Raw genomic sequence first — 25,668 nt, 5'->3', positions numbered from 1 at the left:
CTCAACATAGGATGCCAAACATCAGAGAACACAACAAGCTAACCTGTGTGTGCCGAGTAATATTCTTAAATTGCTTTTTTAAAAAGAACACAATGAAAAAAGACCAGCTCATAGAATGGCAGGAACACTGTGAGTAGTGAGCAATGGAGGTTTCAGAAGCTGTGTGGCAAATCATCAAATTTTTTTTATAAAGAAAGAAAACAAGAGTGCACCATACGTCATTTTATCCACCCTCAATGTTGAGGAAACCCCTGTGGTGAAGTGGTTGCCAACCCCAGTCCCTGACAGCAGAGATGACACAGAGCACTTCAGGCTTCCGCCTCCAGAGGGCTCTTCTGACCACTGTGGACAGGAGCCGAGGCAGTGGCTTCAGCTGGCAAGATGACACATGAGCGCTCATCTCCCCAAGACCGAGGACGCCTCGGAAAGGACAGCGAGAGGTGCTGAGACTTGGGAGTTCTGAGGACAGTGCCCACAGAAACTGCTCACAGGTTGGATGTGGAGAAAGAAAAGGCAAGTATGCCTGTGGTCTGGAGGGGGAACATCAGGAGAAAAGGAAGGCCAGGTCAGGACTCAGTCTTACACACGCCTGCCTTGAGTTTACAGTTGAGAGGTTGGCAGTCATGGGGACGTAGGAATCTAAAGCTCGGGGAGAGGTCTAGGCTGCAGTCAGCTCTGCAAGTCCTGGGATACAGCCGATACTTAAAGTTGTGATGCTGAGTGAGTACACATAGACATATCGAGGGAGCAAGACGGAGAGAAGACGACAACCCAACTCTGGGGTCACACTATAGGGCGAGAAGAAGAAAAGGAACTAGCTAAGGAGTCAGGAAGAGAGTGCTCAGTGAGGTGGTCAGAGAACCAGGTGGGAGACGTGGTCCAGAAGCCAAGAAAGAAATAAAACAAAGGAGAGGAAGAGTGACAACTGGCCAATGCCAGGGCAGGCACGGGGAGTGCCACAGCCACCGAGCTAGGAGGCAGCTGGAGTCTTTCAGCTGCTTAGTGCTCATTAGCCTGAGAGTGATGATCTGGTTCACACCTGTTCCATCGCAGCACTCAGGAGGACAGTTTTACATAAACATTTGTCTCCAGTCTGAGTAGAGGCAGCCTCTGAAGTGTGGCCAATGTGTTTTCCTCTCACCACGGTACACTCCAGCCCTGCAGGAGATCCCCTGACAGCGGGAGACAAGAGAGTGCTGGGCCAGCTTTGCGTAAGCTCCACTCGTTCCAGCCTGAGTGAGCAGAGGCAGTGTAACCATTTGAGTCCTAGTTTTTCCATAGCCATAGAGCTGAAATGTGGTAAAATTCATGGCAAGCTACCAAGGACAATGTTTGGAAAAGAGTATTTGCTCAATAAGTGTTTCCTTCTTCCTCTTTTCTTCTGCTACTAGAGACATAGTACCTTGTTTTATTGCATTTGCTAATACTGCATTTTCATCAACATCAAAAAATCATCCAACCAGCAAACAGATTAGGACTTGCCGAATGCTCAGGTGATAGTTTTTTTTTAAGTAATAAAACCTTTTTATTAATAAATGTATATACACTCTTTTAATAGACATAATGCTACTGCACACTGAACAGGCTACAGTAGTAAATATGTATATATATTTACTTAATTAAATCCTCACTTAATGTTGTCGGAAAGTTTTACAACCTAAAGTTAAATGACATAACATAACCAATTTTACCATAGGGCGATTAATATACAGAAGAGTTACTAGTGAGTTCCTACAGAATCTCATCATTATAATGGAACAACGCTGAACAAACGATGTATACTAGGGTGTGCTGTATAGTGGACACATAACTTTCATATGCACTTGCACACTCACATGTGTGACTCTCTTTATTGTGCTTTTCACTTCATAGTGGTGGTTTGACACCAAACCCATAATATCTCCAAGGTATGCCCGTATAAGTCACCACATAAAGAGCCAGGCTTGAGGGAGGCAGACATGTGGCCAAGTTCGTGTTCACCTACCTTCTTCCCCAGGTTTCAAAGATATGTAACTGTACTTAAGCTTCCTTCCCAGGGCTACAAAAGCCTCAGCAAAAGAGATGAAGATTCTAGCATGAATCACATAAGCAGACACAGCAAGTAAATCTTAACTAGCTCTCGCCTCAGATCCTTACTCGGGAAAACAGTTTCTCTCCTCCTTAGCCACCAAGCCCCTAAAACTTCCCCGTGTAGTCATGCCATTACTGGTCACTCTACTCCATTCAACTCTGCTGGAAGAGGAGGAGTCCCTGGAGTCAACTCCCTGCTTCACACCAAGGTTAAAAAAATCTGACCCATTGCTTACCTTCTCGATGTCTACAAGTTCAGTCTCATAAATCTCAGCAATAGTGATGTGGTGTTTGGCTGCGATTGTAAACCTTCCCTGGGGGAAAACAAAAAACAGAGTTACATTCCTGTTTTACCTATTTTAATGCCACCAGTTTAGGAACAAGATAAAAAAAAAAAAATACAACTCTAAGCCATGTCAAGGAGTCCACCCCACAGTTACTCAAGCAAGGTAATGTCTTACCATGTCTGTGTAAATGTCGATGGCTGCATTTAAGCAGTTGATAGCCTCTGAAGCGTAGGCATTTAAGAAAAACAATGAAAAATCCATTCAGTCAAAGAGGGTTCAAGTGAGCCTATTTTCCTAGCTGCTACCAGAACATTAAGGAGGTCCGTTTGGGGCAGAAGGTGGGCATATTAGTTAAAGAGAAACAAACATGAATCACACACAAGTCCAGGCCTCCTCAGCATACTCCAACTGGAGCTAGAGTGGTTCTGGCTTGGTTACTCTAAATCTAAGTGGGGACTCCATCCAGGGGAGAGACTGCATTATAAAGCAAAAATGGGACTGTCATCAACACCACACAAATGTAAATGTATTCTTCAATGACATTATATCGTATATACATATTAATTCTGGAAGAAAGTTCTCTATAAGAAAGACACTTCAATAGGCTACTCTTCATGCAGCCAAAATCAAAAGCACTTTGAAGTCCCTGTTCAGAAAATTCTTAAGTCAACATTTTGTACAATATTAAAGATATTAACGTTTGGTCTACTAACATACACACAAAGAAATAAAAAAAATCTAGTAAGTGACAGTGTTAATAAAGTATATTCTTTTCCCAAAAGTTAGGCTGTGTTCAGAACCAACACTCCATCACAAAATGATGGCATTTGTAATTCTGGCACTGTCCGACAGCTCCACATTTATTGCTTCTAAAAAAGAAGTGGCAGAGTAAAAAAGCCTACCTGAAAAAATCAGAAAGTAGATGAAAAGAAGGTAAAAGCTATTTCCTCCTAAACTATGTAAGAAATGTGAATTCATTGTCATTCCTTTAAAACTACAGAAAGATATAGAGAAAAATAAGCTATCTATAATCCCCCTCAAACCCACTCTTCATTTCCAGTATTTTCTAGATGCATTTCTATGTGCACAGACTTTATTGTGAATTTGAGATCTCAATTCTCATGTGGTTTTTCAGTTACCATGTAAACATTGACCGGGTCACTAAAGACTCTCTGAAATGAAGGATTGTAGTAACTGCATCATGTTCTACAATACTGTTGTATTATAACTTTATCATTTCTTTTTTCTACTTTTAATATACATATTTGTATTGATTTCAGAGAAGAAGAGAGGGCGAGATGGAAATATCAAGATAAGAATTACTGATTACCTAGTTGTCTCTTGCATGCCGCCTACTAGGTATCGAGCCCACAACCCGGGCATGTGCCCTTGACCAAAATCAAACCTGGGACTTTTTAGTTCACTGGTTGTGGCTACCATTCTTATCTCATTGCTCATTAGGCTGTGTTCAGTTTTTCACTTTTGGGAAAAAACCATGGTCAATTTCTACACAAAAGCCCTTGAAAATATCTTATTTCCATATGATATAATCATAAAAGTTGGAATTTCTATGTTAAAATGATTGCTAAAAGAAAAAAGAGAAACCCCATAGCTACCAGTGCATGTGTGAGGGAAGAAATTAATACTTTTAATTATTAAATGTGAACTCTTCTAACTAAAAGAAATATAACATTTGCAAAATTTTACCACTTTAAATATCCAACTTTGCTCTTTCCTTAAAACAAATACTTTGAAAAACACTTTAATCAGTCAGATGAATACTGTGTAAATAAGTTGATTTTAACCAGCAGATACTGCCCTGACAGGGTAGCTCCGTTCGTTAGTGTTGCCGGGATATGCTAAGGTTGCAGGTTTGATCCCCGGTCAGGACACATATAAGAATCAACCAATCCTATCTAATAAAAGAGCAATATGCAAATTAACAATCACTCTGATACATCCACAAGCCAATCAGAGCAAGTATGCAAATTAACCCAAATTAAGATGGCTGCAGCCTCAGAGAGCAGGAGGGAGGCTTGGGTTTCCCTGGCAATGGAGGAAGCCAAGCTTTCTGCACACCCTGGAGGCCCAGGCCTCCACTCAAGAGTACAAAGTTTCAATTACAGAAGGTAAATAAATTTCAACAGAAATGGTGGCAGCCACTGAGCTGGAAGAGCAAGAGGCTAGGGTTGCCCCAGGTGATAGCCTAGGCATCCACTCCAGGCTACAAAATTTCAATTATAGAAGGTAAATAAGTTCCAATAGAAATGGTGGCAGCCACGGAGCAAGCAGGAGGCTCAGCTCTGCTCCAGGCTACAAAGTTTCAATTGTAGAAGATAAATTCCAGATACCAGGGCCTACACTTGGGTGGGGGTGGGGGTGGGGCGTGGATGGCCTGTAAACCACCACAGGCCCCTAACCCAGGCCTTGGGGTCCCCCCCCCCCCACCGCCTCCGCCCTAGAGGAACCCCCACCCTGATCTGGGACACTATTCAGGGCAAACCAGCTGGCCCCCACCCATGCACCAGGCATCTATCCTATCTAATAAAAGAGTAATATGCAGATTGACCATCACTCCAACACACAAGATGGCTGCTCCCATGTGGTCAAAGATCCTGCTTCCATGTGGACACAAGATAGCCACCACAAGATAGCCAGCAGGGGAGGGCAGTTGGGAGGGACAAGGCCTGCAAGGAATGGCAGTTGGGGGCAATCAACCCTGCAGAGGAGGGCAGTTAGGGGTAACCAGGCCAGCAGAGGAGGGAAGTTGGGGACAAACAGGCTGGCAGGGGAGTAGTTAGACATCAATCAGGCTGGCATGGGAGTGGTTAGGGGGTGATCAGGCTGGCAGGCAGAAGCTGTTAGGGGCAATCAGGAAGGCAGGCAGACAAGCAGTTGAGAGCCAGCAGTCCTGGATTGTGAGAGGGATGTCCCAGATTGGAAAGGGTGCAGGCTGGGCTGAGGGACACCCCCAACGCCCATGCATGAATTTCGTGCTCCGGGCCTCTAGTGAATATATAAATAAGTGGAACAGCAAATTGATGTTTCTTTCTCTCTCAAAAACAAACAAACAAAAAAGCCCCAATATCCAATACTCTAATTTCCCATTAACTGGATCTTAAAATGTGCTAAGTATTTAAGAGTAAAAGAACATGGGCATTTCCTCTAGTAAACAATATTCATAAAATTAGGACATAATAAGTCTTAGATAAAGTTAAAGCTAATTTCTAAAAAGTTCTCCAAAATGCAACATAAATGAAGTTTAAGAAAATGCTGTTAAGCAATTAAACCACCAGGTTAAATTTAACATATCTTCTCTTCATTAAAGCTGCAAATGATTAAACAACAATTCTTAAAAGTTACCAAAATCTCTATTATTCCAAAGTACAAAGGTTTATTTTTATCAGCGCTCTAAAGGTCCAGCAGTATAACCTGTGAAAAAGGTTACCAACTTCAGCCCTACCATCCTAAGAGCAGCGATTTTCAACCTTTTTCATCTCATGGTACACACGAACTAATTAGTAAAATTCTGTGGCACACCAGAAAATATAGTATATTTTTTGCTGATCTGACCAAAAAAAAAAAAAAAAAGTATAATATTGATTCATTCACACCGGACAGCTATTGCTGCGTTGGCTATTGTCATTTTTAAAATTTGACAATCTAAGGGAAAAGAGCACAGTGCCCATAACTAAATTGTCAAGTATTTCATGGCTTAATAAAAATTATTGTGGCTCACCGGTATGCCACGGCACATAGGTTGAAAATCGCTGTCCTAGACAGAGGTGTGTCTTACCGTGAGGGTCTGCCTTTTTGTAAGCGTTCCCAGCATCCACAAAGCTGGTGGCAGAATCATGTTTGCTCTGAAGCTGCATATGGAGTTTGGCTGCCTGACAAAATGCATTTCCTGCAGCTGAGGAAGATAAATTAGTACAATTAAACAGAGAGGAACAAGTATGCCTACAGAAGAGCCCATGCCCTGAGTGCTAGAAAGTTCCATGCCACTGAAAGAAGTATTCCAGTCGGAAGCACATGGAAATGCAATCAATGCCTCTTAGTCAGAATCAAGTCAAACAGTGAGAGAAGCTTCTCTCAGCCACAGAAGACCTCCCAAGTGGGCCCTAGGCTATCAGTTTCCATTCAATAGCAACAGCCTAGTACCAGGCCACTCAATGTTATCCCACAGCGCATCCTGAACACTGACTGGCAGGCTGAAGCTACTAATGTTTGAAGAAAGGTAAAACACTGAGATCATCTTTCTATCTTACAGCGTCCCCTAGACTTAGTTGTAATTGTTGAAGAAATTGCTAATGAAGGTTTCATGGACAAAGAAAGTTTCTCAAAGAGTGATAATTACGGTAGGCCTTCAATTGTGGAATCCAAAGTTTTTTCTTAAGATCTGGAATAGGGAAGTAAGTACTAACAGGAATGGAGAGGAAAGGGTTTATTCCACCAGGAAAAGCACAATTAAGAATATCACAAAACCTTTTGGTATTAAAAAAAACAAAAAAAACACAATTCAAAACCATACAGAAAATAGAATGAGATACCTAAGTACCCACTGCTGGTATTTCTGGGCAAGATTGAAAGTGTGCCCATGAAGTATTTAACCACCAGCATGGAAGAGAGAACCCTGCCCACCAGGCTTTAATGCTTCCTGGATGAATCATGAGGGGCTCCCAGAGGAGGGGCCAATGCCACTGCAAGGTTGTGGGTAGGCCCCTGAAGTACCTGGGCAGCAGCTAACTTCTAAGTGACAGTTCAGGAACGTATCAGCTAGATGTGAGCTTTGATGGGCTCTGCCTCAGAAGAGTATAGTCAGAACGTGGATCTCCCAAGTAAAGTGCTCAGACTGGCTCCAGTTCCATGTGTTGGTCATTATCCTTATTACATGCAAACCTACCCTACAACTAATACCAGTAGTTTGGTATGTCTAAATGTCACCACTTCCTTTATAACCTACATCTTTCCTCTTCTACCAATAACTTCATTTTCTGCAGTTTATCTATGCTGACTGTCCCAGAGCCACTGATGGTCCATCTTTCCTCGCTGAGTATAATACCACGACTCCAGGCTCTCTAGGGCTGGCTCCATTTCCCCAGATAATATTAAGTGTTTTGATTTTATCTTTTCATGCTCCAAAACTAATTGCTGGCTTACTTTTTCACTGAGCACTCATTCTAATCACTGCTAATAAATGCCAGCTCAATTTCCCCAAATTGAAAAGTGTATTTAAAGGAGCAGATATGACTAGTCATACAACTTCTCAAGCTAAATTTCTTCACCTGTAAAACTGGTCTAACACCTGCCAGGATGATCTCTCAAAAACTCAGCATCAATCAAATTAGATTAATCTTTATACGTTTTAAAACTAGAGATGCAGTGGTGTTATGATAACCACCACTGCCACACAGAAATAATTTCATAGAATCTAATATTTAGCTATTTATTACATGCGTATCCTGAGCATCTACCATGTTGCAGGCACCAGTCCAGGTCCTGCAGGTATAGCAGAGATGAAACACCCTGGATTTCTATGGTTTGCATTCTAGTGAGGAGACAGCATATAATAAAAACACATACACAATATAAATTAGTAAACATTTTTTCTATTAATTTTGCTAGGTAGTGGATTGCTGTCTTTAAAAGGATTGACCAGGGAAGACCTCACTGAGAAGACAATATTTGAAGGAGATATAGAGAATCGGCTACACTATTTTGAGGAAAGAGTGCAGGAAAGGGCTTTGAGGAGGGAGTCGGATGAATGAGGGGAGTGGGTAGGAGATGAGGTATGAGATAGGAAGAGTCAGGGATCAGAGATCAGGTAAGTCCTAGAAGGCCACTGTTAAGGACTTTAGCTCTTATTTGACTTAAGCTGACGTGTTTGAACGGAATTACTTAGGTGGTTCATAAAAACAGACTAGAAAAAAATGCAGAAGCTGAGAGATCAGAGTAGGCAAGAGATGATGGGGAGGGTAAATACAAAGCCTCTTTAGATGTATTGATATTAATGTAAATAGCCTCTCTCAAATGGAATTTCCTTAGGTTTATCTGATCACCAGATAGAATAAGTGGTCTTTTTTAGATAAGAGCACTCTTTCTTTACTATTACTGCAGACCAAGGAACAAAACAAAAGATGTAAATGTTAAGATAATATTCTCTTCTTCTTTTTTTTTTTCCCAGTACTTTAAAATTCAGGCATAAGTGTATTTTGAAAATACATAACATGGCCTTTTTATCTAGAACTAAACCTACAAAAAATCTTGTAAAGCCAGAAAAAGACCTTTCAGATTCATCTAGTTTAACAGCATTTTTTTCATTGAAATGATTTTTAAAAGCAAATGGGCAAACCAGCCTTAAACTTACAGAAAATTCTGTGTCAATTATCTATAATAATCTGTTATAATAAAAGCATAATATGCTAATTAGACCACACAGCTGGAAGACCTTCCGGACACAGCCAGAGCTGTGAGAATCAAGGCAAGCCTCTGTGGCTGCAGGGCGGAGCCCCTTGCACGAATTCGTGCATCAGGCCTCTAGTATCTTAATAAAGCTGAGGGTGGAAGAAATAGGAAATGGGAAATGAACTCGTAGAGGGCAAGGACCCCAATGTAGGCCAGCGTGCAGAGAGCATATCCCTGTTCTGGTTGAAGGCCATCTTCAGTTCACTAAAGAAATGCCCCTTTTTCTAGGGACAGGGATAACTTTGTTTCTCAAGTAGCGTTAGAAAGAAACATCCCCTCTCAGACCAATGAAAATAATAATTGTTGATTTTGTTAGGTGTAATTTCACTGGGTAGAAAGCATGACTTTAAAACATGACAATAAGTCTGTTGGGGAATACATAAGTAACGCTCCTATTGTCACATTTCTCAGTGGAACCACAATCAATTATCACAGAGTTGTTCTCAGAGCAAGAAGTAGAAGTTCTCTACTAATGTTTTTGAAAAGAAAAGTAGGAATTTTTATTTATCTGATTTGTTTTCTTTCTTTTTTTTTTTTTTTTTAAATATATTTTATTGATTTTTTACAGAGAGGAAGGGAGGGGGATAGAGAGCCAGAAACATTGATGAGAGAGGAACATCGACCAGCCGCCCCCCCACACTCCCCACTGGTTTCATTGAGTTTTACTACAACTTTCAATCTTTATGGCAATAGATTTATTTGAGTATATTAATAAGAAGCAAAAATTACAGTTTGATCCTGTCAGGACATATTTGAGAGACAACCAATCTATGTATCTCTCATATTGATGTTTCTCTGTCTCTCCCTTCCTTCCTCTCTAAAGTAAAAAAAAAATACTAATACTTGAGGAGTGGTTTATAGAAACTAAAACAGACCTAGTCCTTACGTTTAAATTTTATATCAGGATTTCAATTTGATTCACTAAATCAAGGTCCTTTAATCCCAGTTCATGGTGTTTGCACCAGTGATTCAGCACTGACACCTGGCTTGAGGCCAACAGTCTTATTCTCTAAGGGGACAGAAGTCATTTCCTCCTTCAAAATGACTTTAAAAGTATCTGCCTCAAAAGCAAGCAAACAAAAACTGTATACATACCACTCCAATTTTTAGCCATCTTGAACATATTTGCAGCTCTGGTATACATTTCACAAGCCTCTTCTATTCTTGTGTTTCCTCTGAGAAAAATTAAAAAAAAAAAAAAAGAGATTAAGTTTTTCTATAATAACCATCCATATCCCTAATGCTCAAATAATAATTATTTAATGAGCACATACTATGTACCAGCAGTATAGAATCCTAACAGCTGCTTAAAGAGGATACTCTTATTCCTATTTTCCAGGTGAGGAAACTAAGGCAAACAAAAATAAAGTAGCAAGCCCAAGGTTACATAGCAAGGATGCCACAGAACTGAGACTCAAACACTGATCTGGCTGACCCCGGATCTTCACCCTTAATCAGAGTCCTCTCCATGCATGCAAATTAAAGTTTATATCAGTCTGAGAAATCAGAAGTACCTTTTTCAGAGGAGATTAAAATTTGAAGGATAAAGACATCTTTACCAAGTTAATTTCTAACAGTTTGGCACGATGTTTATTTAGATTAAAAATAAAAACAAAGCCTGAATCAAGAGCATATAAGAGTCGCACTGCTCTGTGGCTAATACTACCTGTCAGCTGTGGCAGGGAGCAAGCCCTTCCCCAGTGTGGAAGGAGCCTTTGGGTCCTGCCACTCACTGGTGTGGAAATGCGTTTTCTAATATCCTTAGAGGAGGGAACTCCACTGCTGCTTTCAGAACATTTCGTTCTAGAAAGTTCTTCATCTCATTACAGCTCATTACATTGAGGAACAGTTTTAGCTGCTTAGAAATTTCTTCTCACATAAAGATCAAAATAATACTCTATAACTTCCACCAATTTTCAAAATCAACCAAATTAACCTTGTTTTCACTAAGCGCAGGCCCCTCAATTAAAGATTTTCCTCTATCTTATCTATGTTATAAACACAGAATAAAACCATGACACAGCAGATTGTAACTGTGCAGTACACATGATGAGTAACTGAGAGTGAAGTATGGACAAAAGCACTAATAGCTCTAGCCAATTTGGCTTAGTGGATAGAGTGTTGGCCTGCGGAATTAAGTCCCATGCTCAATTCCAGTCAAGGGCACCTCCCTAGGTTGTGGGCTCAATCCTCAGTAGGGGGTGTGCAGGAGGCAGTCAATCAATGATTTTCTCTCATCATTAATATTTCTAGCTCTTTCTCCCTCTCCCTTCCTCTCTGAAATCAATAAAAATATATATTTTAAAAAGACTGAGAGACAAGAAAGGTCAGGGCTGACCACAGTGAGCATGATATGAGGATGAATGAGGGCCTCTGCATATGCCAGGAACTCCAACAAGCTTCAAACTCCAGCTTACTGGTATGCAGTTCACTGCAGTTTGGCTGATAGGCCCAGGTATGAATTATACCTTAGACAACAGTAACTACTAACCACCTGACTCTAGGCTAGTTCTTTAATTCTTAGAGCCTCTATTTTTGCATATGTAAACTGAGGATAATATTATCTATACCTCTGAGTTATTATGAGGATCAAAAGAATCCATAATAATTGCCATTGCAGGACTTGACCCAGAGTATGTACTCAATTAATACCATTATTATAATTGGATTTATGTACTGAAGGCATTAAATCCTTTAGGGATGTTTGTGCATCATCTGTACTAATAAAAGGGTAATATGCTAATTAGACAGGACATCTTCCAGACATCCTTCCGGATGTTCTTCCGTACAAAGCCACGGTGGGGCTGAGGTAGAGGCAGTTAGGGGCAGTCAGGCAGGTAGGTAGTGATTAGGGGTGATCAGGCAGGCAAGCGAATGGTTTAATTAAAATATACTTCATCCTATTTAGGGGTGATGAGGCAGGCAGTCAGAGTAGTTAAGTTAGAGATGATGGGGCAGGCACATGAGTGGTTGGGGCAATGAGGCAGGCAGGCAGAGAGGCAGTTAGGGGTGATGAGTCAGACAGGCAGAGGTGGTTAGGGGCAATAAGGCAGGCAGGCGAGCAGTTAGGGGTGATCAGGCAAGCAAAGTGGTTAGGAGCCAGTGGTCCCAGATTTCGAGAGGGATGTCCAATTGCCGGTTTAGTCCTGCGGGACTGAGCCTAAACCAGCAGTCGGACATCCTCTGAAGGGTCCCGGATTGCGCAAGGGTGCACGCAGGCTGGGCTGAGAGACCCTCCACCCCCCATGCACAAATTTCATGCACCTCTAGTTATTCATAATATTTTACAAGTAGAAACAACCAAAATGTGTCCATCAACTGATAAATGAATAAATAAAATGTGGTATACACATACAGACATATAATTAGACAATAAAAAGGAATTTAGTCCTGATACATGATATAATGTGGATGAACCATGAAAGCATTATATATTAAGTGAAAGAAGCCAGTCACAGAAGAGCTCATATTGTACAATTCCACTTTTAAGGGAATTGTTTTAAGGGCAAATATTCAGAGTTCAAAATCAAATAATGCAACTGACTGTTATCCAGAGACCACATAGTGAGGTAGAAGAGTCTAGAAAACAGAAACAAGTTTCTGTGAGGGAATCTACATTATAAAGTGGATATAGTGTATATAATGATACTAAATTGACATTAAGAAAGCTAAATTGGGCCAAATTGGCTATTTTTTGGTATTATGGTATCTTAACCTTGAAGAAGAAAACACTTTACCACCACGAAGAAAACAGTGACCAGCCTGAGCAAGAACCACCAGCACCAACCCCACCACCAAGCAGCCAGTGACTTTCCCCTTCCCTCCAGTTCCTGGGGCAAGGCTGACCTCCCTCCTCTTTCTGACCATGCTTATTCAGGATTATTCATGGAGATCAGTGTGTGCTAGCAAACACAGGAAATAACGTTCCTGCCCTTAATGCTAAGGAAAGAACATTAAACTTCAGGTTAGAAAAAACAGTGTCCAGCCCCCACCCGTGTTACGCTGAGGAAGCGTGGTCACAGCCATATGTTCCACTGACATAGCGAGCTGTGTCTTGAGTCCTTGAAGGCAGCCTGTGAGTCCCTGCCTCTTCACTGTGCCATCCTGTTCCTTCCCATTTAGAGGACTGGCAGGGAATCAGCTCAGGAAAATTACAGGCCCATTATTTCAGAGAGCTCAGATGGTATCTACACCGCAGATAAGTCATTTGTGTATTTGTTTTTTACTTTTATTGATTTCAGAGAGGAAGGAGAGGGAGAGAGATAGAAACAACAATAAGAGAGAATCACTGATTGGCTGCTTCTTGCATGTCTCCCACTGGGGATCGAGCCTGCAACCCCAGGCACATGCCCTAGATGAGGAATCCAACCCAGGACCTTTCAATCTGTAGGCCAATCTCTATTTATTGAGCCAAACCAGCTAGGGCAAGTCATTTGTGCTTTAAAAACCAATTGATCATCAAATAATCTGAAGTCTTGTTTTTGCCATGTGAAACTAAATAAAGAAAACCTCATTTAAAATGGAGCTGGAAAGCCCTGGAAGAGGAATATCTTCCCCACCCACGCACTGGGGGAGCCGGGCCCGGGGCTGGGCCCCAATGATCACCTGTGGAGCAGGTAAGGGGAGGGCCACAGACCAAGGTGGGGTGCCAGGCAGGGCTGCGGGGCTGTGAGGCTAGGGGCATGAGCTGGGGCTGTGAGGCTGAGGGCTTGAGCCAGGCCATCTGGAGGGACCCCACCCATGCATGGTTTGTGCACCGGGCCTCTAGCTAGAAATAAAAAAATTAGAAATAAAATATTTAAAAACAGAACCCATTAGCCCATTAAGAGAAATACATTATAACCTAGAGGGTTTATTCAAGAACTACAAGGACAGTTCATTATGAGGAAATCCACAAAGTAACATTTTAATTACAAAAGAGAAAAATCATGTTTTCCTCCACAGATACTGAAAAGGCCTTAAAAATGTAATTTCATTCAATACCTAATAAAAACATCCGTTAAGACAGGAATTGACAGATACTTCCTTACCATGAAAAAATATATACTTCAACCAAGAAAAGTAGTGATATATTAGATTTTAATTAAATACCGTTCTTACAATAATCTCTATTTAAATACAGAAATAGCTAACATTGGAGGAGGATCCAAGATGGCTGCTCGGGTATACACCTAGCCGCAGCAGCTCACAACAATTTCAAAGGAATACAACTAAAATGTAGAGTGGACATTGCCCAGAGCTACAGGTAGTCGACTGACTGAAAACTCTACAATAGGAAGGAGGGAGAAAACCAGAAGGAAAATCAGAGGAGCTGAAAAAAAGCCTAAGGTACGGAGACATGCTGCGCGCTCGCACGCACGCGCGCACGGAGAGGTCGCAGCCGGAGAGGAGGAGAGGGCTGGGTGCTGCCTGGCGTTCCCTAGCAAGAAGGAAATAGAACCCCCAGCCTGGGCTGAACCCCCGAACCGGCAGCGCTGAGCCCCAAGTTATGTGCCAGACCCTGGGGACCCAGGCTCCGGCAGGGGGAGACAATCCCGGGGGACGGCGAAATACGGGGCCCCCGGAGTCGCGCGCACATGGCGCGCAGAGGACTGAATGTTGACTCTGATGCTGGATTACCCTAGCCGGAAGAAACAAAGCCTCCGGCGGCAGCTCTGAGCCTCAGTCCAGACCTCCCCGAACTCCAGGTCTGGGCCAGTCCCTGGGGACCCAGGCTCGGGCAGGGGGAGACGGGGCTGTGAGGTGGAGTCCTGGGAGCGCGGCGAAAGGCCGAGCCCCCGGAGTCGCGCACACTGTGCGCAGAGGACAGTCTGTTGACTCTGATCCTGGACTTCCCTAGTGGGAGGGAGAAAGAAAGCTTCAGACTGGAGGAACGCCACGAGGAGCAGGAGCCCCTGCCGGACACCGGCCAGCTGGGCGCCAGCAAGGAGCCGGGCGACGGGGCCCCCAGTGGGGGGGGTGCCCCTGAGCCTTCGACTGCTGAGCGCTGGCAACGGAGCCAAGGACGGGGACTGCTTCCTGGGCGGCGCCGACCCCGGCAACAGGCTGGAGCAGCGCGGGAGCCCGCGGAGAACAAAGGGGTGCCACAGGCCAACCTGCTGAGCTCCCAGGACAAGGAGGAAGAAACCAAAGAAGTTCTCAATGTGAAGAAATCAAGTGAGAGCAAATGATAGTAAAATTACTTAAGAAAGAATACAAAGAAGATCTTGAAAAATCAAAGACTAAGTCAGAATTCAACGCACCAGCCAACATTGCAACATAAATGCGTTTTGTTGTTTTTTTTAAAAAAAGAAAAAAAAAAGAAGAGAAAAAAGGGACAGAATGTTGGAACAGCGGCGACCAGGCCTAGAGTGGCCAGGCACAAGGCAGTGGCAGCTGGGCCCGGAGCAGCAGTGGCCAGGCCCCAGAACAGCAGCAGCCAGAACAAGAGCATCAACGGCCAGCACTGGAGCAGCCAGACCTGGGGCAGTGGCAGCCAGGCCTGAGGCAGAGGCGGCCAAGCCCAGGGTGGCCAGTCCAGGAACACCCAGACACGGAGTGGCTGGGCCCGGAGAAGCCCGGCCCAGAGCAGCCGGGTTGGGAGCAGCCAGGCCCAGAACAGCAGTAGACAACCACGAAGAATCCAGGCTAGGAGCAGCCAGGCCCGGAGCAGCTGGGTCTGGTGTGGCCAGGCCTGGAGCAGCGGCTGCCAGGCTAGGAGCGGCCAGGCCCGGAGCAGCAGCTGCCAGGCTGGGAGCAGCCAGGTCCGGAGCAGCCGGGTCTGGTGTGGCCAGGCCCGGAGCAGCGGCTGCCAGGCTGGGAGCGGCCAGGCCCGGAGCAGCAGCTGCCAGGCTGGGAGCGGCCAGGCCCGGAGCAGCCGGGTCTGGTGCGGCCAGGCCCAGAGCAGCGGCTGCCAGGCTGGGAGCGGCCAGGCCCGGAGCAGCCGGGTCTGGTGCGGCCAGGCCAGGAGCAGCGGCTGCCAGGCTGGGAGCGGCCAGGCCCGGAGCAGCGGCTGCCAGGCTGGGAGCGGCCAGGCCCGGAGCAGCCGGGTCTGGTGCTGCCAGGCCAGGAGCAGCGGCTGCCAGGCTGGGAGCGGCCAGGCCCGGAGCAGCCGGGTCTGGTGCGGCCAGGCCAGGAGCAGCGGCTGCCAGGCTGGGAGCGGCCAGGCCCGGAGCAGCCGGGTCTGGTGCGGCCAGGCCCGGAGCAGTGGCTGCCAGGCTGGGAGTGGCCAGGCCTGGAGAAGCGGCTGCCAGGCTGGGAGCGGCCAGGCCCGGAGCAGCCGGGTCTGGTGCGGCCAGGCCCGGAGCAGCGGCGGCCAGGCTGGGAGTGGCCAGGCCCGGAGCAGCCGGGTCTGGTGCGGCCAGGCCTGGAGCAGCGGCTGCCAGGCTGGGAGCGGCCAGGCCCGGAGCAGCCGGGTCTGGTGCGGCCAGGCCAGGAGCAGCGGCTGCCAGGCTGGGAGCGGCCAGGCCCGGAGCAGCAGCTGCCAGGCTGGGAGCGGCCAGGCCCGGAGCAGCCGGGTCTGGTGCGGCCAGGCCCGGAGCAGCGGCTGCCAGGCTGGGAGCGGCCAGGCCCGGAGCAGCCGGGTCTTGTGCGGCCAGGCCCGGAGCAGCGGCTGCCAGGCTGGGAGCGGCCAGGCCCGGAGCAGCCGGGTCTGGTGCGGCCAGGCCAGGAGCAGCGGCTGCCAGGCTGGGAGCGGCCAGGCCCGGAGCAGCCGGGTCTGGTGCGGCCAGGCCAGGAGCAGCGGCTGCCAGGCTGGGAGCGGCCAGGCCCGGAGCAGCGGCTGTCAGGCTGGGAGCGGCCAGGCCCGGAGCGGCCGGGACCGGAGCAACCGGTTCCAGAGCAGCCGGGTCGGGTGCGGCCAGGCCTGTAGCAGCAACAGCCAAGTCCAGAGCAACTAGGTTGGGAGTGGCAGTGACCAGACCCGGAGCAGCTGGTTGTGGAACGGACCAGAGCAACAGAGGCCAGGCCCGGAGCAGCCAGGCCCGAAACAGCTCGCTCCTCGCCTGTACCTGCCCACGGCTGCCTCTCAGACATGGCTGGAAACTTTTGCGGGAACTTGAGGGTCTGCTGAATCAAGTGATGAAGGCTTAGATCTGGATGTGTTGAGTTAGTATAGCGCTGGGGTGTTGATCTGTAAGTGCCTTGGGTGGGGCCTGGATGAGGCTGGTTGACCTATTTGGAAATGTCTTTTGTGTGAAGTGTATCATTGGGCATGTGGAGGTATTATTGATATGAGATAATGCTAAGTAACAGATTTACTATCTGAAAAGGGATTTACTATCGGGGAAAGGGAGGGAGGAAGAGACTGAACATAAACTGTGCACCTATGGATGAGGACAATGGGGGATGGGGAGGGGGCGGAGGGTGGGGTGGGAACCTGGTGGAGGGGGGAAGAAATGAGGAACCTTTGTAATAATATGAACAATAAAGATTGATTAAAAAAAATAAATAAATAAAATAAAAAAATAAAAGCAAAAAAAAAAAAAAAAAAAAAAAAAAAAGAAATAGCTAACATTCAGAAATTCTCTTACTAAGTTCCTTACTGTGAACTCTGTCAGTCACTGAAAAAAATTTTGAAGGTATAATTACTGATTTTATAATTATTGATATAAATTATAATTACTGATTTGATAATCTAATTAATCACAAATTAAAAGCATAAAAAGATTATAAGGTCTTATATAAGTAGGATAATCCTCTATCTTGGTTGTATGAACACCCTTGATTTATATCTATTTTCGTGATACCTCAAAAATATCACAGTTTGGCCAAGGCTGTGGTTTCAATACTTGACCAGGGCACATGCAAGAAGCAACAAATGGAACAACAAATCTGTATCTGTCTGTCTGTCTCACTTCCTCTCTCTCTCTCTCTCTCTTTCTCTCTCTCTCTCTCTCAAATCAATCCATCAATCAATCCTAGTTTGGACAATACGTTCATGGTCTCACTATAACCCACAAAAATAGGGAAATACAATCATATATATATTTTAATCCTTACCAGATCCTATTTTCCATTGATTTTTAGAGAGAGAGAAATATCAATGTGAGACAAACACATCGACTGGTTGCTTCTTGCATGTGCCTGACCAGGTCCTGGGCAGGGGAGGAGCATGCAACCAAGGTATGTATCCATGACCTGAATCGAACCTGGGACCCTCTGGTCCACAGGCCAAAGCTCTATCCACTCAGCTAAGCTGACTAGGGAGGGAAATATTTTTTTTTTAAATTTGAAGTAGAATTGCAGCTTTACATATTATTTACAAATAAAAAGTAGTATTTAGAAAACGAGAATTAATTTAGTATAATCAGGAAGTAAAGGAGATAATGCAAGGCCATGTAAGCTATGCTAAATTCATCATTTTTAGCACAATTGATAGATATTGTCTAAAATTAATAAATCAGCCCCCCTGGTGTGGCTTTGTAGTTGAGCATCAGAATATGAATCAGGAGGTCATAGATCAATTCCTGGTCAGGGCGCATGCTCAGGCTGCTGGCTTGATCCCCAAGAGGGGGCATGCAAGAAGCAGCCAATCAGTGGTTCTCACTAATCATTGATGTTTTTCTCTCCCACCCTCTCCCTTCTTTTCTGAAATCAGTAAGAAATATATCCTATCTAATAAGAGTAATATGCAAATTGACCATACCTCCGTTATACCCAGAAGCCATACCCACCAGCCAATCAGGAGTGAATATGCAAATAAGCCCAAACAAGATGGCTGCAGCCACAGAGAGCAGGAGGGGAACTTGGGGGAATGGAGAAAGCCAAGCTTTCCGCCTGCCCTTGCTGGCCTAGGCCTCCACTCAATGCTAAAAAGTTTCAATGATAGAAGATAAATAAATTCCGCCAAAACAGATTTGGCTCAGTGGTAGAGCATCGGCCTGCGGACTGAAAGGTCCCAGGTTCGATTCCGGTCAAGGCCATGTACCTTGGTTGCGGGCACATCCCCAGTAGGGGGTGTGCAAGAGGCAGCTGGTCGATGTTTCTCTCTCATCGATGTTTCTAGCTCTCTATCTCTCTCCCTTCCTCTCTGTAAAAAATCAATAAAATACGATATATTAAAAAAAAAAAGAAGAAGATAAATAAATCCCAACAAAAATGGCAGCAGCCACGGAGCTGGAGAGAGCAGGAAGCTAGGGTTGCCCCCGGCGATGCAGGAAGCCAAGCTTTCTGCACACCCTGGCCAGCCCAGGCCTCCACTCTAGGCTACAAAGTTTCAATTATAGAAGATAAATAAATCCCAACAAAAATGGCTACAGCCATGGAGAGAGCAGAAGGCTTGGCTCCACTCCAGGCTACAAAGTTTCAATTATAGAAGGCAAATAAATCCCAGATACCAGGGCCTCCGCTTGGGTTGCTGGGGGATGTGGCCAGCCTGCAAACCACCACAGGCCCCTCGCTCAGGCCGTCCCACTCCCCAAGGGAACCCCCACCCTGATCTGGAACACCCTTCAGGGCAAACCAGCCAGCCCCCACCCATGCACCAGGCCTCTATCCTATCTAATAAAAGAGTAATATGCAGATTGACCATCACTCCAACACACAAGATGGCTACCCCCATGTGGTCAAAGATCCTGCTTTCATGTGGACACAAGATGGCCACCACAAGATGGCCAGCAGGGAAGGGGTGTTGAGAGGAACCAGGCCTGCAAGGGAAGGCAGCTGGGGGCGATCAGGCCTGCAGGGGAGGGCAGTTAGGGGTGACCAGGCCAGCAGAGGAGGAAAGTTGGGGGTGACTAGGTCTGCAGGGAAGGGCAGTTGGGGGGGACCAGGCCTCCAGGGGAGGGCAGTTAGGGGCAAACAGGCTGGCAGGGGAGCAGTTAGGCATCAATCAGGCTGGCAGGGGAGTGGTTAGGGTGTGATCAGGCTGGCAGGCAGAAGCTACTAGGGGCAATCAGGAAGGCAGGCAAGAGAGCAGTTGAGATCCAGTAGTCCTGGATTGTGAGAGGGATGTCCGACTGCCCACCAGGATCAGGCCTAAACGGGCAGTCGGACATCCCTCGAGGGGTCCCAGATTGGAGAGGGTGCAGGCTGGGCTGAGGGACACCCCTTCTCCCCCAAAAATGCACAAATTTCGTGCACTGGGCCTCTAGTTTAAAAAAATAAAAAGTCACTTCTAGGGAGTAATGTTTAGAAGAGAGAAAATTCAGGGAAATTTTTACTTTTCAACTGAAATCTTTCTGTATTCCTTGCATTTTTCTACCCTATATAGCTACTATATTTATAATAAACAGATTTTTAAGTATAACATAGAAGTGACATGAACTCCCTTTCATGTTGTTGCCTTTGCTCTTGAGAACCAGACAAAAGAGTAAGAAATAAATAAAAATAAAAATCAGCATTTGTATTAGCATTCACACATCCTCTCCACCAATACTCACTAAGTGCTTACTGCATACCATGTGCTGAGTGACTATATATAGAGCAAGAGCATATGGGACTTTTTTGACCATCTAAAATGGAGTCACTGTCAGCCATGACAGTTATGTCAAGTGCTATGTCAAGACTAAGGTAAGGGGCTGTGACAGGAATGCCCTTAGGAGGGGACTGGAATGACCAAAGTCACAAGTCTAGATACTTGGATAAGGGCTCCATCTAGACACCAATATGAGTGGGACCTCCACCCCTTAGCCTATATAATAAAACCCTAATATGCAAATTGACCAAACGATGGAACAGTCACTCAATCCAAAAGCTGCCCCCTGGTGGTCAGTGTGCTCTCACAGGGGGAGCACCACTCGGCAGAAGTCGGGCTCATGGCTGCCGAGTTCAGTGGCAGTGGCAGAAGCCTCTCCCGCCTCTGAGGCAGCGCTAGGAGCAATGAGTCGAGTGGTAAGGAGCAGCAAGCAGGCAGGTGGTAAGAAGTGAGGGGTCCCAGACTACGAGAGAGATCCTGGACTGCGAGAGGGCGTAGGCTAGGCTAAAGGAAACCACTCCCCCTCCCCATGCACAAATTTCATGCACCAGGCCTCCAGTGGGCTATAAAAGCTCAGAGCTCTAACCACCCAGTCCTCGAGCTTGGTACCGTGGGTCATGCTCAGAGCCCTGCCAGACTTCCACTCCACTGGACATGTGCCACCGCTGTAGCCACCTGGCTTGGGAATGAGACCCGCCTCTCCACCTGTGATGCTGCCAGTGACTAGGACTTGGGTGCCAGATACTTGCTCCGCTCACTTCTGTTGCATAAGCTCCCACTCTCTGTCTCCGTTATGTGTGTGATTCTATTGGCTTTTTAGGGAGGTCTCCCCTAATTAACCAACCAGTGATTCCTTTTCCCTGCTCCCTTGTTCACCACAGTGAGGTATGCCGCAGTAATAAAATAAGACAGTCTCCCTAGGCCTAGGGGCTTACATTCTAGAGCCACACACAACCACTGGGTTATCCCTACTTTTTATAAACAAGTAATAAAAGCATAATGTGCTAATGAGACTGGACAGATGAACGACCTCCCAGATGACCTTCCGGACAAAGCCAAGGCTGCGAGGGCTGAGCTTCTTGCACAAATTTCGTGCATCGGGCCTCTAGTGAGAGAATAAATGGTGAACACTGCAAAGATGCAAACAGAAAAAAGGCCAATCTGATGTGCACTCTGCAGTCTAGCCCCAATCTGGTCTCCTTGTAACAAGATGGAGAAAAATGAGAGGCCTTAGCCATCCAAAACTATTTTACTGTCAAACCCAGGTTAAACGAAGCAGTTCATTTAGAGATCATTGTAAGCCAGGGTGGGGAACCTTTTTTCTGCCAAAGGCCACTTGGATATTAATAACATCATTTTCGGGCCATACAAAAGTATCAACTTAAAAATTAGCCTGCTAAATTGGTCAAACATTTAATTAACTCAACCATAATGCCCTGGTAGGGCCAGACCAAGTGATTTCACAGCCCAAGGGCCAGATGTTCCCTACCTGTTCTAAGCAGTTCATAAGATTCTGAATTGGAATTTAAAAATCAAGTACCAAATTCAATAGCTCACCCCTGGAAACACAGAAAATGAAAACACTCCTCTTTTGCAGGCAGTTTTGCTATACTATGGTAACCCATTCAGAAAGAGTTTTAAGTTAATTCCACAACTACAAAACACATCACTGCTGAACTGGCAGTCAAGAAGAAACACAAAATACCACTCACTACTGGTTTCTTGTGAAGGCTGTATCTCCTTGGCATCTCTTTTTCTTTGGGAGGGAAAGGAACACTGCCATTTCTAAAACAAGCATGGGACTTGTGCCTTGCACACAAATAATACATGACTGATTTTTTCTTGGGAATATACAATGCATAGTTTCATTTAATTTTACTGAAAGCCACAAAAAGGAAGAGCTGTAGAATAGTTCCGAGGACACAGTATGGCCACAAATATGGGTGGTGGATAAAGAATGCGTGAAGAAGATGAACTCCTAATAAGGTTTTCATGTGTAGTTAAGACTCAGTACACGATGTAAAATATCTGCCAAACGCTGAGCACATTTTAATGGCTGCCACATCCTCAAAACAGCATCACTTGTCCCCTTTAAAGCACGGGCTGGGCCCCAGCCAGGTTTCTTAGTGGTTAGAGCGTGGGCCAGTGGACTCAAGGGTCTTTGGTTCGATTCAGGCAAAGGCATGATCCCCAGTTCCTGTCCGGCTGCAACCGATCATATCTCTCTCTCTCTCTCCTTCCACCCCTACCCCGCGCTTCCACTCTCTAAAAATCAATGGAAAAAATATTAACAACAACAAAAAATTTGATGATTACCAGCCAAGGAAAAATAGATGTTTCTTTCAAGACAAAAAAGCCTTTAAAAAAAGGCTTTTTCAAAAGCCTTTTAGGATTAATGACAAGATTTGGCCTAGTTTCACAAAAACAATAATTCAGCACCTCTTTAAAAAATGTAATGTGTTCCCCGAAACAAGCATCGAGTGCTGTCATGCTTTTTTTTCTCCTGCCAATTACAAATTCTCTTCCAGGGAAGGACATCCTGGCTTGAAATATGCTGTGGCATTAAAACATCTCCTGACATGAGACACCAGGACATACATTTTATCTAAATAAATTTTCAACGTTTTCTGAATCAGAGAAAGGCGCTACCATCTGGTGTTAGCACCAAGTGTTGGGCAGGGTTCCTAATGCATTTGTGGTCACTTTTAAAGGGGAACAAACTTAAAATTCATTCTATTTCAAACTACACATTACATGAGGAATTTTGAACCCGGCTGGGATACATGCCCTCGGAAAGGAAAGGTTCTTGAGGACAGGAAGCCTCGTCTCTCTGTATCTCTGCAGCCCACACTGCTGTGCACTGCGTGGAGCCTGCATTTGAGCAGTTCCCGGGGATGTGTCAACCACGTCAAGTGCTATAACCTGAAGAATGAAGCTGGTAAAACAAGCAGATTCCAAACTGAACTTGTACAGAAATAAAACGACGTCTAATAATGCAATTGAGTATGGGCCGCTTGCCCTTCTCAAGAATAAAAAATATGCTCCTGGTGTCAGGGCTCTTCACTTTTTCAAAAGGGAAAAAAACAACAACAAAACCCGCGATAGCTCTGCCTCTCTAATTCTAAACAGCTGAATCATTCACATATTCAACTGCCCGTAATCCTTCCAAGAACTGTCAATGCAGGCTTTGCTTTCTGGAAAGCCCGAATCTAAAACCATGGAAGAATTACTGGAAATGAAAAGTGACTCCCAAACGACCGCTAACTTAAACAGGAGCTGTGTTATCCTAAATCAAACAGGAGGCCCTGGCAATTACATCGATCTCTGGTGAAGAAAAAAATATATATATTATGCCGAGAAAACATTCGTCCATCCAACGAGAGTATTTATTTATCAAATGTCTACTTGGCGCAATGAAAATGGGCACCGAGAAGTGGGAGAGGGGTGCTGGGGGCCGTCTGCCCCATCGCGGGGCGCATCTCCCAGCCAGGACTCCCCGGGGCCCCCTCGCGCCGACGCCACACAGGTCTCCCCAGCTACGCGGGTTCAGCAGGGGCGACAGGAACTAATCCGCCCAGGCACTGCGGTGAGGGCCAACGCACACCCCTGCTGCCGCGGACCCGCAAGGCCGTGGGATCCTCACACCAACGTGCCGGAGAGGACATAGTGGGACAAGGGAGTAGGGTCAGTGGGCCCTAGAGAATCTCTAGAGAATCTCGGGAGGGTGCGCTGGGGCTGGAGGCCCCGGGGGCTAAGGATTTTAGAGGCCGGGTTGTGCAGAGGTGTAGGGGCCCTAGAGGCTCCCAGAGGGACGCGTTGGGAGGCAGTGGACCGGGGATGGGCCTGGGATGGCGACCACCCCTCGGGACGCGCGCGCCCAGACGCTCACCCAAACAGCCCCCGGAGGAAGGAGTGGGAGGCCTTAAGTCGCTTTTCGGCATCCGCCATCAGCTGGACTGCCTCGCGCTCCTTCCCTGCGTTGTCCATACTTCCCAGCGCCGCCGCCACAGCCTCCTCTGCCGGCTGGGTGCGCCTACCACGCCTTCGCTCCCTTCTTGCAAGGCAGCGAGCGCAGGCGTGGTGAGCGCAGGCGTGATGCGCACAGCAAGCCGGGACTTGTAGTCCGGGACCCACCCTGGAGGCGGGAGCGCAGGCGCGGCGCGTAGGTTGTTTCTGCTGGGGTCAAGGACAGTTCCCAGGGGGGTGCAGAGCCGGCCAGGGTTGGGGTCGGATCTCCCTGACTGCTGGCGCTGGCAGTGGGTTCCTAGGCCAAGGTGAACTTTAATCCTTAAAGTATGCGGGAAGTGGAAAATGACCCCTGGCTTCCAGAAAGATCACCTTAAATACTCTGCATTATTTTGGTTCAGGAATTCCTGCTCAGCACAACTGACACTTGGCCAGAGGGTGGATGAGATACCGGAATCACAGAATGGAATGCTCAACCTACAGTCTAGTTTTGCAAAAGGAAATCCAGGGCAGCCACACACAAAAATAACTTCATTAATTGTGTGATGTCCATTTACCTACTCACCCACCCAATAACAGCTGGCAGAAAGAGCCATTTTTACCTCAAGAGCAAGACATTTAAGAATGTATCATTTTTCCCAATACAAGTTCAGAGTTATTTTTCAGTCTCCCCATATGTGGTTCTCTCTTGCTTGATTGTAATTGAGTTGCATATATGCAATAAATACATAATTCACTATTTTTATTGACTGATTTTTTTTTCAATGGATGTAAGCTATTGAGCTCTCTTTATCCTTTACATAATGTTTTCCATTGGCAGTGGATCTCCTGGGACACACTTTCTGACTTCCAGGAAAAATTCTAATTTCCTAGGAGAAGTATCTATAGATAGAAGCCATTGTCTGCCAAAGATTTAAAGGACTGTTCCAGAGGTAGTTTTTTTGTTTTGTTTGTTTGTGTGTGTGTGTGTGTGTGTGTGTGTGTGTGTGTTGTTTTTAAATACAAAGCCTAGTCTAGATTGTTTACATTTGGCAATGCTAAAGCAGAGGTGGCTAGGCAAATATAAAGATCACTGCCAAATGAGAGCTTGTGACAATTTCAAACTATTAATCAGTACACTGTGGTCCCTGCCACACATGTATCTCAGACAATGCAGTCTGCTTTATGAGAGCAAGGCAAGAAGGCCTAAACCCCTAGCAAGATAACTAAAGCAAACGTCCAAAAGTTTATGCATTGCAGTGTTATCTGCAGGGAGCTCTCTGTGTACCTACTACCAGTTGCTGGGGGGAGAGGAGGAGTGAGCTTCTTGTGATATCATGAGAAAGGGAATTTTTTGAGACTAATATGAGAGGATGAGATATTACAGAAAGTTTTATTTCTGTGGAATTAAATCCCTGAGTTTTCCAGGTTCCATTTTCCTTGGTCCCACCAAGGAAGAAGTCCGGCTTTGCCTTTAGCAGGGCTGGGATTAAAGCCATTGCCCAG

General features: G+C 45.8%; 1 protein-coding gene across 2 annotated transcripts in view; it reads right to left on the bottom strand.

The window, feature by feature from the left end:
• Positions 1 to 24,288, bottom strand: part of NAPB (NSF attachment protein beta) — a 42,809-nt gene extending 18,521 nt beyond the window's left edge. The window contains exons 1-5 of one of the 2 annotated variants that reach the window (XM_084887015.1): positions 24,107 to 24,281; positions 9,918 to 9,997; positions 6,154 to 6,270; positions 2,532 to 2,578; positions 2,307 to 2,384 (exon numbers count right to left, since the gene is read on the bottom strand). In XM_084887015.1, coding sequence (XP_084743141.1) covers positions 2,307 to 2,384; positions 2,532 to 2,578; positions 6,154 to 6,270; positions 9,918 to 9,997; positions 24,107 to 24,204 — 420 coding nt within the window. In that variant the 5' untranslated portion in view covers positions 24,205 to 24,281. Of the gene's footprint in view, positions 1 to 2,306; positions 2,385 to 2,531; positions 2,579 to 6,153; positions 6,271 to 9,917; positions 9,998 to 24,106 lie in introns of both variants that reach the window. The other variant, XM_084887016.1, reaches the window with a different exon arrangement.
• Positions 24,289 to 25,668: the final 1,380 nt, after the last annotated feature.

This window comes from Pipistrellus hanaki (genome assembly GCF_964339955.1).
Source record: "Pipistrellus hanaki genome assembly, chromosome: 6".
Taxonomy (NCBI): Eukaryota; Metazoa; Chordata; class Mammalia; order Chiroptera; family Vespertilionidae; genus Pipistrellus; species Pipistrellus hanaki.
This window is presented reverse-complemented; position numbering and strand designations above follow the sequence as displayed.